Raw genomic sequence first — 14992 nt, forward strand, 5'->3', positions numbered from 1 at the left:
AAAACAATACTGATGTACAGATTCTGACTGATACTGATAAGTGGTGATTATTTAATAACACAAATAATTGTAAAATAATAAATAAAAAAATCAGAAATTAAAAAAAAAAATAAGAGTAGTCTATAATTTTATAATATCATCTAAATCAGACCACTACAGATAATACTAATGATAAAAAATAAGTAGCATTGAAATTTTACTACAGTAAAGTAAAATAATACACTTTTTTTTTTTTTGTAACAACCATTGTTCACGCTTTGAATCCAAGCAAAAATTCTAATGTCAGGAAATGAAAAATAAAAAATGAGCATAAAAGAGTATGGTTTATCTGTGTTTGAGTACCTGAGGTGTTCTGGGTAAAACGGGCCTCTTGAATCACAGCTAGTTTGGGTTGGACAGCAGCAGCAGGAGCAGGGGGCGGAGCAGAGACGGGCTCCGACTCCATGGGAACAGGTGAGCCTTCGCGTGATAGGCTGTCAGGAGTCTGGACACCGCTGGAGTGGGCGGAGAGAACGCCTGAGTGATTGGGCGAAGCCGGGGCGCTCCTGTCATCAAAGACCAACACATTAGGATGCATTTCACATATACTACCCTTCAAAAGCTTGGGGTCAGTAAGATTTCCACAAAAATATGAAGCAGCACAACTTATTTCAACATTGATAATAATCAGAAATGTTTCTTGAGCATCAAATCATCATATCAGAATGATTTCTGAAGGATCATGTGACTCTAAAGACTGGAGTAATGATGCTGAAAATTCAGCTTTGATCACAGGAATAAATTACATTTTAACATATATTACAATATAAATAAGTTCTGTTAAATCATAATTTCACAATATTACTGTTTTTAACTATTTTTTATCAAATAAATACAGCCTTGGTGAGCAGAAGAGTCTTATCATAACTCATGTGTAAGACAAAAATAAAGATTTTTTTTGCAGGCAAAAATATATGGCATTCAAACTATTCCACTAATATCTTCGAGTTCTGTAAAACTGTACGTCATAAAGGTTTGTGTTCAGACCCTGACCTGGATGAGAGGGGTCCCAGTGGGGTCCTGAAGCAGGGGACGCCCCGCGGCCTGCGTTTCCTGAAGGCCTGCTCCACGAGTTTGCTCTCGGATGACGGGTCTATCCTCCAAAACGAACCCTTGCCCGGCTCTTCCTGTGAGCGTGGGACTTTGATGAAGTACCGATTCAGGGACAGGTTGTGACGAATTGAGTTCTGAAATAGAGAAATGTATTCACACTGTCAACTGAAATCTTCATCCAATATGACTGTAAAATCATATACGACACACAAAGAAAGCTGGACGGAGAGTAACTTTTTTCTACTTAAAAATGCAACAAACTTAAACACCGGCATCATGTCAACAGATGAGGTACTTAAAATTACACTTAAGATAGTTTGAGAGCAACAATTTGTTGTACATCAGAAGCAGAAATCATCCACCAAATCCATCAGTTCTGGTGTACCTCAAGGTTCTGTCTTGGGCCCTCTTCTTTTCACTATTTGTGTTACAAACTGGACAAATAATCAAACGCTATGGGTTTAACTTCCACTGTTATGCTGATGACATTCAGATTTATTTTTAGTACACCTCCCACTTCAGTTTTTCCTCTGCCTACATTAACAATTTGCATCAAGGAACTCAAGCTTTGGCTGGAGGCAAATTACCTAAAATCATATACTAAAAGAAAGCTGGACGGAGAGTAAACTTTTTCTACTTAAAGCATTTTAGGCGCTCCATGATTGTTGAGTTTATTGCATTTTTAAGTTTTCCAGATATTGTTCATGATTCACTGTAACCCTCTGTGAGGGTGTCTTTGGTTGATCTGACAGTGTGGTACTGACCTGCCAGCCCTTGTCTGCCGTCCTGTAGTACGGGTAGTTCTTGGTGATGTGTGTGTAGATGCCGTTTAGTGTTAACTGCTTGTCCTGCGCCATTGTGATCGCCTGGACGATCAACTGAGCGTACGAGTACGGAGGCTTGGAGTCATCCTAGAGAGAAAGAGATTTGACCTTTAAGATGAACTAAAGATCATTCAGATTTGTTCAGAATAGATGGACCGTTTTCTCCAGGTATTATACACTATTGGTACCAAAAGTTTGGAATAATTTTGATTTTTTAATGTTTTTCAAAGAAGTCTTTTCTGCTCACCAAGGCTGCATTTAAATATGAAGCAGCACAATTGTTTCCAACATTGATAATAACCAGTTGTTTTGAATAATAATATTTCCACAATATTACTCTATATATAATAATAAATACTGTTTATATAATTATTTTTTATACACAAATGCAGCATTCACAATTTTTCCAAACTTTTGACCAGTAGTGTAGATCTCTCTAGAAGCATGATGTTGATCATGAGATCAGCACAGAAAGTGTTTGGCACCTTTGGACTGTCTCCTTCTGACGCTTCTTTGTCGTTCTCGGACTGAGAGTTATCATTCATGAGCTGCAGGTCAGGCACGATTCGGCCCAGCCTGTAGCCGGACGATCCCGCACCACGTGGACTGGACGGGCACGAGTTAGCAGCGCTGATGGAGAAACGACAGGGAAAACGCATTACCATACACTCCAAAATCATTTTGTAAAACAGACAAATGGAAACGGATGGAACGCAAGGAAGGAGGAAGTTTAATTTTCTCTGCAGAACAGGAAACTGCCTCATTTATGTGGGAGCCAAACTCAATTAAATCAATTAAATCAGAAGTGGCCCATAAAGAAAACAGCTGCAGCCACAATTCAAAAAACACCAACCCCAATGAAGTACGTCAGCATTTGTTTCAACTCGCCTCAAATCTTCAAACATCGGAAAAACTTCCATATGATACTGCTGTATCAATTATATTTTATCTGTCAGTAAGCGTTGTTTTCATTAATGTTTTTTTTTAAATATATTTTTATAGTTTAATAGTTTTAGTTAATTGAAATAAAAGTTGAAGTACTAAATTTACTAAAACTGAAATAATGATAAGAACTAAATAGACAAACAAAAACTAATAAAAAAAATTAATAGTAACAAATTAAAATACAAAAATAAAATTATTAAATTCAAAACATTACTATATTAATGATTCTAAATGAATGCTTTCAGCTTTTTGATACCAATTCAATAAATCACTATATATCTCAATTAAATATATTTAAAATTTTCATTTATTTGCAACAATATAGCAATACAAATCAATAATTACCTATATTATAATAAATATTTTTAAGAAATATGGTGACAATCGAACATTGAGTAGTGATCGAATTAAATTTTGAATCAATTAATTTGAATTAGTTCACTGAATGTGACAGGTTGAACTGATTCACTAAAATTAAATCAAGCTATGAAAACATTTCTTATAGTCTTAGAAATCTGATCTGACACTTGATCGTGATCGGATCTTTATTTTAATTACCTGCATTTTGACTTCAGTTTAGTTTGAATTTTAATTGTCCATAAAGTTCTTGTCTAAATGTTTTTTATTTATTTAGTTATCCTTCCATTGCAAACTCCCGTTCTATTTTTTTAGTTGATTCAAATAGTGTTAGAGGGGTTACATGTAGAATTCATAAACCCTTGTTATTAGTGACACCGGTGGCCGTTAAGTGAACTGTAGCCAGCAGCTTATTGCTCATGCACACAACTTATAAGAGACGGAACGTGATTCAAGGTTTCGATATACTCATGGCAAAGTTTTTTTTTTTTTAGTTCTTCACTTGGAAATATCTTCGCAGTGTTACACTTTTAATGAACATCCTGACGGCATACACACTGCTGAGATGGACGTTTAGACGAATATGTAAATATGTGCTGCGCACTTTCCTCTCAATACCAAAAACACGACAAAAGTGATCAAGCGATGTGGATATGTTTGCACCAGCTCTGCAATTCGCTGGCATCATGTCGACAGATGAGAATTAAAATGACACTGTTATGATAGTTTGATAGCAACAATTTGTTTTATATCAGAAGCACAAATCCACCAGTTCTAGTGTACCTCAAGGTTCTGTCTTGGGTCCTCTTCTTTTCACTATTTATGTTACCAATTGGACAAATAATCAAAGGCTATGAGTTTAACTTCCACTGTTATGCTGATGACATTTAGATTTATTTTAACACTTCCCACTTCAGTTTTTCCTCCGCCTACATTAACAATTTGCATCAAGGAACTCAAGCTTTGGCTGGAGGCAAATTACCTTATATTTAACTCAGCTAAAATGGAGGCAATACTGATCGGCTCTAAATCTAAACTATCCGGTCAACTCATTTTTTTTGGTGGTGACTTGATAATGTCCTCTACAACAGTTCAAAATCTTGGTGTTCTCATTGATTCCTCTCTTTCATTTAATTATCACATTGGTAAAGTGGTAAAGATGGCTTTTTTTCCACCTCGGTCTCTAAATTATACCTTGTTACAGGTTGTTTGAATCCCTCTAAACTAACTTTGTAAGCGACCTCTGTATATTACTTTCTTCCCTTGGAATGTGTATTATGCTTTGATGTTGATGTTCACTTGGTTCTGCTCCTTAAACCTGTCTTTGTAAAGTGACCTTAGGTGTTGGAAAGGCACTATATAAAAATAAAAAGTTATTATTATTATAGTTTGATTATAAAGTATATTTGATACTATGGACTACACAGATCTAGCTATGTGATACTATAGTTTGAATGAATCCCTTTTCTTTGCATGACACACTGACATTACCATACAGCATTTCTTTTTCATGAACACTGTATAAGCATAATTTCATTTGCCATTGAAAGGAAGAGAGGCTCTTGGGAACGCTTGTAAATGTCACATGCATTTAATTTTCCTGGCAAAAACGACCCAAGTCCTTCACATAAGTTAAGTTTCGTTACATGTTGTTCAAACATTGGCAATAACAATTCATGAAAATTCTTACATATAGCCCCTTTAATATCTTCATATATACAAGACAACATATTGTGAGTATTTTACAAATCGCTCAGCCTTTCGACCTGTGTGTGTTTGTACCTGATGGTGCCGGTGGGCGAGGGCAAGGGGCTCATGAGGTGAGCGATGTTATCGGGAATGTTGATGGTTAAAGGGGAAATCTGTGGCTGAACTGCTTTCACCGGAGACTCGGGTTCCCTCTTCTCACGCTTGACGCTCGCCAGTGCCGTGAACGTGATTTTGATGTTTGTACTGGGGAACCGAAATGTGCACCTGAGAAAGAGAGAGAAAGACAATTTGCAACTAAAGAGATGTAATAGTTATGGATTGAACAAGCATCAACATGAACCCAGGAACGCGATCTACAGCCAAAACAAAGATTCATGCTTTCAAAACACAAGGGTGGAGTGTGTATGGTGGAAAAGATGGTGTTTAACATTTGAAGACGGTCTGAAGAAACAATATTAATTCACATGAGAATGTTTTAAAAGATTAACGCAGAAAAACTGCTCATGTTTCATAAATGAGGTCCAGCGGATAAGCTGCTGTATAGACGTTAAAGTTGTTTACATGCAAAACGAAACCACAGAAACAAGCAAAACTGTAGGTGTGTCCATCCTTGCTTGATAAAAGAGCACATTTCAAGGTGTTTGTTTATATGACCTTATGTGCAGTCAGTTTAATAGGTGTAATCAGTGCAAGATTATTAAACTCATGTAAACACCCTCAATATGCTTCAAACACAAGTTTTCTTATGACCAAGATGACTGTGGTAATAAAGCTCAGGAGTATAAGTAGATCTCCAAGCGATGCTAAAATTAACCACCCCTTGATGAACTAATATTCAGTCTTAACACTAACAGCCTCAGGAGTAAACAAGTCACCTCATCCACGAAAACATGACAGCACACGGCTCACACAGAAACCAGTCATTTTAGCTTTGCAAATTACGACGCAATTTTTTTTTTAAAAGTACAGCATTACAATAAAAAAAAAAAAAAAAAAAACCACACCATGTTCAATAAATAACATTAATTAAAAAAAAAAAAAAGAAAGTATACATTTAATCTTTTCACTTATATGCACCAATAAACAGCAATATTAAACAGCAATATTTGCATACATTTAAGAAATATGGATGCAATTAATTGTTAAATCAAATTCTACGAATTAGTTCATTGAATCTGACAGGTTGAACCTAGCAATTATTCAACAATCGATAATAAAACACGTACAGCAGACACTCGAGGAAAAATGAAGCGAGCGCAGTGTAGTTATGTACACTGAAAGTATTGTCTGCAAGCCATGCAGTGGATTAGGTAGGCTAGCCGTTTATTTCGAAACATAATTAACCAAGGGTAAAAGGGTGATTTTAATGAATTTATAATCTACTTACTTGTGTAAATGCCACAATAAAAGTACATAAACTAAATAAGTAATGATATGCTGGTTGATGATTGATGATCTTCCAGAGCTGTGTCAGCTGTGGCTCCTATTCTATGGTGCAAGGTAAATCAAGACCTGTCAATCTGAGCAATCAATCCAAACGAAACGCACTCCAGCTGTAAAACAGTGTCTGATTAGTCTCGACACATCGTCCCTACCCACTATACCCGAGATCCAGTTTCCACTGGTTAAATTTACAAATGACTTTGAAAAACACTGTGTCGTGATCGCAATGCCGCGATTGGATCCCGGAGGTCCTATAGCTTTAGCCAAGTAGCATGTCAATGTCACTCCGTGATCTACACATTGTCTCAGTTGTGTTTGTTCGGGCTCATTCGAGACCACCTGCTCTAAATAAAGATATGTGATCTACTATGGTTTACTAATCTGTTTCGCGAAGTTACAAACAAAAACATATATAGTAGTCAACATTTTTAAGTTCATCAAAACCTTTCATAAAAGTTGTCCTAAAACCTTCTTCTTAGGACAACTTTGATTAACTTTTTTGATCCACTTCAAATGTTGACTACTGTACGTGGTATAGTTTGGTCTCTAACTGAAACAGTTATGGTTGTTGTATTCTGCCAGTTGAGGCCTTTTCAATGATATATAACAAGTCTATCTGTTACATACGATGATTTTACAGATCACATTTTAATGTAAAGCAGTTAGTTTTTCACACTAAGAAAATAGAGCACTTCTAATATGTCAGCAAATTGAAAAGCACATGTTAAGTGATGGTCATATTCCCCATATTCACTGTAAAGCCAAACTTTTAAGCTTTAAAATGACACATTTTGTGCTGGTTAAGCAAGTAATTAAGTAACATGATAACTTAGTAGCCCCCCCTCGCTTCAAATATAAGAGGTTAATGACTAATCAATTAATTGATCATTAATTTAAGCAACAATCGATTGCGGGAATTTATTTAAATTGGCATCCTTAGGTAAACCCATTCACTGAAGTAATTATCAAGCTATTCTTACAATCTCAATAGTCTCATTTGAAACTTCTGCAATGATATTTATTTTAATTTCATGCATTTTAATTTCCAATTTCAGCTTTAATTGTAATTGTTCATAACGTTATTTTTGTATGTTTGGACAATGGCTATTTCAGTTTAGTTTTATTTCCTTACAACACACCACCAACAATGGTACCATTCTGCCAACGATGAAAAAACAACATTCCATCAGGAAAAGCAACAAAACCACCAACAGTTTGCATGCCAATTAAATGGATGCTTCTTGTCTAATTGGGTGTTTTTATTCAATCGCAAACTCACATTCTTACCATGTTAAATAAATAATAAATAAAATGTATTAATCACAAAAATTCTTCCAAAATGACTAGTATAAACACAAGCGCCCCCTTGGAAGAGTTCAGAAACAGTGCACTACGTCTGATGGAGAGATTTTCCTCTGTGGTGGACAAGGGCCAGTCTCTCCATTTCAGCGTCATGGTCCATATGGTTGGCACTGGGTGATGAGTTTTTGTGCCAAGCCTTGTACTGAACTTTGCGCCAGGCCCCCGCAGACCTGGCACACATGCACACCAATCACACCCAGCATCTTCAATTATCCCAGAATGCAGCGGAAGACTACCCTGCTTATTCACTAACAAATAAAAGAAGGATTCAATCCTGCTTTCGTTAAAAAACAGAGAAGGCATTCGTACGTGTCTGGAATAAACACAGTCCTAAGTAAAGTTACCACCAACATTAGGACTCAGCTAATAAACTCTTCATGCTGCAAAATACAATCTGGGGCCAGCTGTCCAAAAAGTTTAATCTGGATCAGAATGATCAGGATTTGGAAATCCCATGTTTTTCTATCCAGGATCAGGTAATCCATCTTACTTTTGTGCCGGTTTTTCAAAGCAAAATTGAATTGGATCACCCTGATCCAGATAAACACTTTCTCAGTTTACCAAATCTGGATTACTAGTGCTCTACTGGAGCCCCTAAAGGGATATGGTGATGGAAAAAATATGACATGGGGAATGTCATTGGGAATTTTTTTTTTTTTTTTTTCAATGCTTTTGCATTTTCTCATAAGGGTTTCGCATCGTGTTCGCCCGAGAAACTTTGAATACCACAAACTGATAATTCGATCCAGATCAAAACCAAGATTGGATTTTGTGATCTAATCTGATTTCAGAATCTTTTTTTTTTTCCTTTGAACAACCAATTTTCAAGATTTAATCCGATCCAACATCCGAAATCCGATCCGATTACTTTTGAACAACTGGGCCCTAATGCTTGTGCAATTTGATACTTTATTTGAATTTCATGCATTTTGATCTTCTATTTCAGTAAAATTTTAAATGTTAATTGTTCATAAGTGTTTTTATTTTGTTTGTATCTTTGTTGACTAGTTTTTATGCATTATTTTTAGCTTTTGTTCCTTAAAACACAGCACCAACAACACTTCCATTCTGCCACTGACGATTTAATTGGAAAAAAAAAAAGAAAAAAGAAAAAGAAAAAAAGAAGTAACAAAACAACAAACTAACATTTTGCTTGTCAAATTAAACAAATCCTTATCTAATTGGGCATTTTTTACTTTTCTTCCTGAGTCTCTCCATCAGTGTACAATTCCGGTTTGAACAATGTAAGGCTGAACACCGTTACTGACAATCGTTATTTTGGCTGCGTGAGATTATCCAGCTTTGTTGTTGTTGTTGTTGAGTATCCAAAGCGTAAGCTGTTGAAGCTCCGCCCTCTTCTGGAAAGGGGACCGGGAGCAGCAGCTCATTTACATTTAAAGGGACACACACAAAAACTGTGTTTTTGCTCACACCCAAATAAAGGCAAATTTGACAAGCTATAATAAATTATCTGTGGGGTATTTTGAGCTTCACAGACACATTCTGGGAACACCAGAGATTACATCTTGTGAAAAGGGGCATAATAGGTCCCCTTTAACATTAATAAATTCTGTAGAAGTATTGTTCATTGTTAGTTCGTGTTGACTAATGTTAACAATGAAACATTATTGTAAAGTTACCAAACCTGCAATCACTGTAGGGGGCAAATCTGCTCTTGATTAGAGTCTGAAGTAAAATGTTGCACAAAACAAAACAAAACAAAACAAAACAAAACAAAAAACGGCAACATTTTCCACATCCAACAGGACAAACAATAAGAACACCACATGATCTGACAGATAAACTCTGGTCCTTATGGTTTCTGCTACAGTAAAAGACATCGACAGCATGATGACAGAAGTGAAGGTCCATTCAGATCCGCACCAGTCATATATGAGCAGCGTGTGCCTGTGATGCTTTATCAACAACATCTGCTGGACATTTCTGCAGTAATGAGTCCAATTCCTTGAGCTCATGTTGTTGAAAACAGAATTCTTTCTCTTCGAACAAGAGTTTGATGTTCGACATGACAGTAATTTACAGAAATTCCTCTCCAGTCCAACCACAAAATTTACTGAAATTAAAACGCAAAAACAGCTAATTTAGAAATATTCATGATTAAGACATCACAACTATGTTAATTAGCTTAAATGACCAACAACATGTGCATAAACACCCAATAGTCACCAATGGCAGTAAAACTATTAAAAACATTTGTTAACTGAAATAAAACTTAAATAAAATAAAGATATATAAATATTAGATTTGATTTATTTTAGAATTAAAGCATTAAAATAAAAAAATAAATAAAAATGAAAACTGAACTACAACTAAAATAAAATTAAACCTAAAATGGCAATATTATAAAAGAACAAACAAATAAAAATGACTAAAACTACTAAAAATGAAAACTAAGACCTACACTATCACAAAAGCTGATTTAAAACATGAACTATACTACAAATACAAGACTTAGAGGTACAATAGAAAAAAAGAAAATGGAAAATGTTCATGAAAAACTAAAGTATACTTCAGAGAAGAAAATAACCACTCATGTAGAATCTTGACTCTTTCAATAAACCTTCATTAATCTTGGCCAGTTTCTTTTGTGGGCTCTCTAACAATCGTTTTTGTTGATGCAAATTTTAATTAGAGTATTCAGGATGAATTCTTAACTTTGTTTCTGCTCCAAGCAGCCATTTTAAGCACAATTACATGGCAACTACAAGGGGCTCTTTAAAACAGGAATGTTGGGATCTCAACCCCTCACATTCCTCCCTGTGGGTGGTGTGTGTGTGTGTGTGTTTCAAACAGACTTGTTCCTGCGTATCTCCTTGCATCTCTCCCACAAAACACAAATCGTCAGAACACACAAAGATTCTACAAAATACACTACAGATCTCACACAGGAAGCATGGTTTGCTCAAATACCCCAAACTTTGCCTTGTTTTTCTTGTTAACAATAAAAAAAAAAAATCATGTCTGAAAAGCAAGTGTGTGATTTAAGCATTTAAGTTTTGACAAAGTTTTTCCCTCATTAGATTTTAGCACCAAAATGGTCCAGCTTTAACCATGGTAAAATAGCAACAAGTGTTGGCCTCAACGAATGACACTGAAGGTATTTGACTATGGTGGGAGTATTAGTCTGCACCACTCAACACTGAAAGTAGAGGAATCATGCCAAGACTCTTTACAAACTGGGTTTAGCAACACTAAAACACAGTTGGCGCAACATCATCTATCCTGTCTGTCTACTTCCCACATGCCCACATTATAAACTTACTGGATCATTTTCAATTCAATTAATTTTGTTTCAAAGCAGTTTAACAGAAACTGCATGTTTCAATGTGAAATTGCAATAAAGTAAATTAAATACAACTGCAACATGATGCATTGTTTAAATGCATCTGACGTTAGCCAATACAAACTTCAACTAATGAAAGGATCAATGACTGCTGCCTGCCTCACAGCTTTAACCATCAGAGGTTTCATTTTCTTTTGTCGTAATTCCAGAAGTCTGTGTCGTGAAATTCACGTTAAAGAGATACTTCATCCAAAAATGAAAAGTTGACCCTCAAGTTGTTCAAACTTGTATGAGTTTCTTTCTTCTGCTGAACACAAAAAGATATTTTGAAGAACCAGACAGTCGATGAAACCCCCCTCACTGCCATTATAAAGCTTGGAAGAGCCAGGATATTTTTAAATACATCTCCGATTGTGTTTGTCTGAAAGAAGATAGTCATATACACCTAGGATAGCTTGAGGGGGAGTAAATCATGGGATAATTTTCATTTTTGGGTGAACTATCCCTTTAAGTTTCATGAGTGTAAAATACTCACAACTGCTACAGAAGAGAACAAGAACTGATTTAGTTCAGTCTAAAACTAGATTACATCATCAGCTGGGGTGTGTATGCTCAAAGGCGTCCCGAAGCAGCAAACCCTAATGTTTTCCAGACAGAAACAATCCCATTCCTCGTGACTCACTGTCTTACAACAGGAAAATAGTCACTACACTATTTTATAACAGATATTAAAACTTGACTCACTTCTCCAGTGGTCTAGTCCTGTCTAGAGCCATGACAGTAAACCAAGATATAGGCACAGAGGGAAAGACTGGGACCACAGAAACTATGACACCATGACTAAAATATAAAATGATGAATAAATAAAAAGAATACAAATATTTAAAAAAAAAAAAAATAGTAAGTAAAAATATATAGATGTAGATAAATATTGTTGTGTACTGTTATTGTTGCACTTTAATTAAATGGGCTATTCCTGCTGTTAATTAAGTCAATTGAACCTTAAGTTAAAAACTTAAGTTAATTAAATCTTAAGTCGATAAATTAAACCTTTAAGTTAATTCAATCGTATTCCTAAATGACAAGAATTCAAATGGATTTGTCTATGAAACCTTTGACAAAATCACACCAGAACATTTAAATCTCTGTTTGCACTGCCGCTGAGCCAAAGAGAGCTGTTGTCATGTATGAAACAGATTCACAGTCTTTTCAACCACACAGTATCATTATTTCTGTGTTACAAATATTCATATTTTCACAGAAGTACTGGGATAAAAGTTTATACTTTGGATATAAACACTGATGTCTATGGAAACTATCAAAAGAGTAAATCACTTTTAGAAAGCAACATGGCGCATCAAATAATGATTATATCAATTACAACGTTACACCAGTAGGTGGAGACAAGTGATTGTTAAAATAATGTGTTTGTCATTGAATCATTCATTCAAGAGATTCGTTTATAAAAAAAAAAAAAAAAAAAAAAAAAAAAAAAAAAAACACTGATTCATCCAGTAATGAAACAAGTGAAGAATTAAGGAGTCATTGAATCATTGCAGCAATTAACATTTTTTTCAGAACCTCTAGTAAATTATATGTTATTTTGTTTAGTTGTCTGATCAGAATCGTGGGAGAATTGTAATCTCTGATTGAAACAAAACAAAAAAAACAAACAAAAAAATGTGATTCTCAATTTATACAGAATCGTGCAGCTCAAACATCTGCACTTCAATCAATGGACTCACAGTGTAAACTCCCTCACAGTTTCTGTTTCTTTCCAGAAGGTCAGTGGGGGTCAGTGTTTGAGTTTCTCTAGGTTCAACCGACCCCAGCAGGAGGTGCATTTGTTTAGCGTAATCTTTTATGACACATCCCAAACCAAAGACCGTCTCCTCACCTGACACCTCACCGCTGCTGCTGCACATAAAACCATCACAATAAATCAGACACACTTTGGAAAAAAAAAAAAAAAAAAAAAAAAAAAAACCTGGATTGATGGATATACTCATCAGTTTTTGACCGTGGCATTAAGGGGTTAGTTCACCTGAAAAAAAAAAATTATCCCATGATTTACTCACCCTCAAGCCATCCTAGGTGAACATCTTCTTTCAAATGAACACAATTGGAGATACATTTAAAAATATCCTTGCTCCTCCAAGCTTTATAATGGTAGTGAATGGGGTTGGGGGGTGGGCAGATCAATTACACAGGTTTTTCCGAACAATAAAGAAAAAAAAAAAATGCTGTAAGAGTGCATAGTTTCTGTCTAGGCCTAGTCATGACATCTGTGGAAACGTCAGCAGCTCTTTAGGCTGACAGAGAGCCAATAGAAGTGAATCTCCACTAATTAAATGCTCTTTAGCTTCTTGATCAATATTGTAACTCAAAGCGTCTCTACCTCAAACATGCCATCCATTATAGTCCATACAAACCATCTGGACGTTTTGCACGTCTCAGCGGGAGGGACCGATTGATTTCTTGATAATTAAAGTATGTGGACGTGGCTCTGTTCTAATCTTTAGAGAAGTGGCAGTCTAATTAGCACAACATCCAGCACGTATGGCACGCTAACAACTTCACAGACGCACAAAACTGCTGGTTAAGGACGAATATTTATAAACAACTCGTGCTGTAAACCATTTCAGTGCAGTCGCCTATAAGTAAGCCATTACTAGATTTTTTTTCTTAAGAAAAATCAAACTATCGGTATCGGCCGATATCATTCTGAATAATCGGTTATCGGTATCTGCAAAGAAATTTAGTATCGGTGCATCTCTAACAGATACAGACTGAAACTCAAAGCTTTTCACTACAACCTGCAAAAAAAAAAAAAGTACAATATGACAGAAATATTTTACTATTGCACAGCAGAATGTACTTCAAGTAATAATAACACTAATACGGTTAATTATTCCTTAAAAACATGTTTTATCACAATTTTTGTATGTTTTAATTTTACCAGTAAACCTCTGTTGCGCAATACTTTGTTTGCCAAAAAAATTAAAGGAATTGTTCCCATTTCATTTGATTAGCTTACATTTTAAAAGATTAAACTGGTAAACATTTATGCATTCATTTGATTACCACCGGTTTTGATAATAAATTATTAAATCAAAACTCAGAATTCAGAAAAATTTAAATAGACAACACACACACAAAAACATTTCATAGGGCACAATTATTACTATTTTAATAAAATATTAAAGTGTTAAAGTTTTATAAATTCAATTGATTGAAAATATAGGGAAAGAAGATTTCATAGCACCCTAGCTTTAAAGAGAAATATTAGCTATAAAAAGCCTTATTTACATTTTCTGAAGCCACTTCAAGTCTGTCAGCACAAAAACATCAGAGAGTCTCTTTATAACTCTAACAAACATGGGATGCTTCCATATTTAGAAAGTGTTAATCAGTCAAACTATATCAGCTCACTTCCTTACTGCACTCTTAATGTGACACCACATATCAAGATGATCTAGAGGCGATATGCATTTTTAAATCTGTGTAAAATTCCACAGAAGGGTTTGCTGACATGAGACGGGCTGAAAATGGCTGTGCATAAAATAGCTTTTAAGGCTGGCATTGTAGGTTGCAACAGATTTGTTGTTATATTGAGATATGTGGGTCATGTGTTAAAAAAAAGCAAAGGCATAAGTGTGAGCTACAGTCGTGTTTGACTCTGTGATTTAATGTTGTGCAAAAAAAAAAAAAAAACAAAAAAAAAAACAACAACAACTCAAATCTACAGTGCAAAATGATTCAGAAATACGCTGGCCAGCTATGGGTGAGACTAAATACAAATCAGGCGTTCAAAACAGATAATGCACAATCCAAAGTTCGACTTTAGGATAATGTCAACACAACCAGATGGCCAACATCTTCAAGGCAAACAGCTGACAGCAAACCTACCTAACTGACAGATGGTGCTTTTCTGATATGCACCAAAAAAGCTACA

General features: G+C 35.3%; 1 protein-coding gene and 1 long non-coding RNA gene across 4 annotated transcripts in view; one reads left to right on the forward strand and one right to left on the reverse strand.

Annotated features, from left to right (window-relative positions):
* The window catches only part of LOC127508437 (uncharacterized), a 527778-nt gene that overhangs the window by 90370 nt on the left and 422416 nt on the right, over nt 1–14992 (forward strand). The window lies entirely within an intron of this gene.
* Nucleotides 1–14992, reverse strand: part of foxk2b (forkhead box K2b) — a 35936-nt gene that overhangs the window by 4314 nt on the left and 16630 nt on the right. For all 3 annotated transcript variants that reach the window (XM_051886311.1, XM_051886312.1, XM_051886313.1), the window contains 5 exons: nt 5001–5192; nt 2402–2546; nt 1857–2003; nt 1033–1226; nt 343–545 (listed from right to left, as the gene is read on the reverse strand). In XM_051886311.1, coding sequence (XP_051742271.1) covers nt 343–545; nt 1033–1226; nt 1857–2003; nt 2402–2546; nt 5001–5192 — 881 coding nt within the window. The remainder of the gene's footprint in view (nt 1–342; nt 546–1032; nt 1227–1856; nt 2004–2401; nt 2547–5000; nt 5193–14992) is intronic.

This window comes from Ctenopharyngodon idella, chromosome 3, assembly GCF_019924925.1.
Source record: "Ctenopharyngodon idella isolate HZGC_01 chromosome 3, HZGC01, whole genome shotgun sequence".
NCBI classification, from domain to species: domain Eukaryota; kingdom Metazoa; phylum Chordata; class Actinopteri; order Cypriniformes; family Xenocyprididae; genus Ctenopharyngodon; species Ctenopharyngodon idella.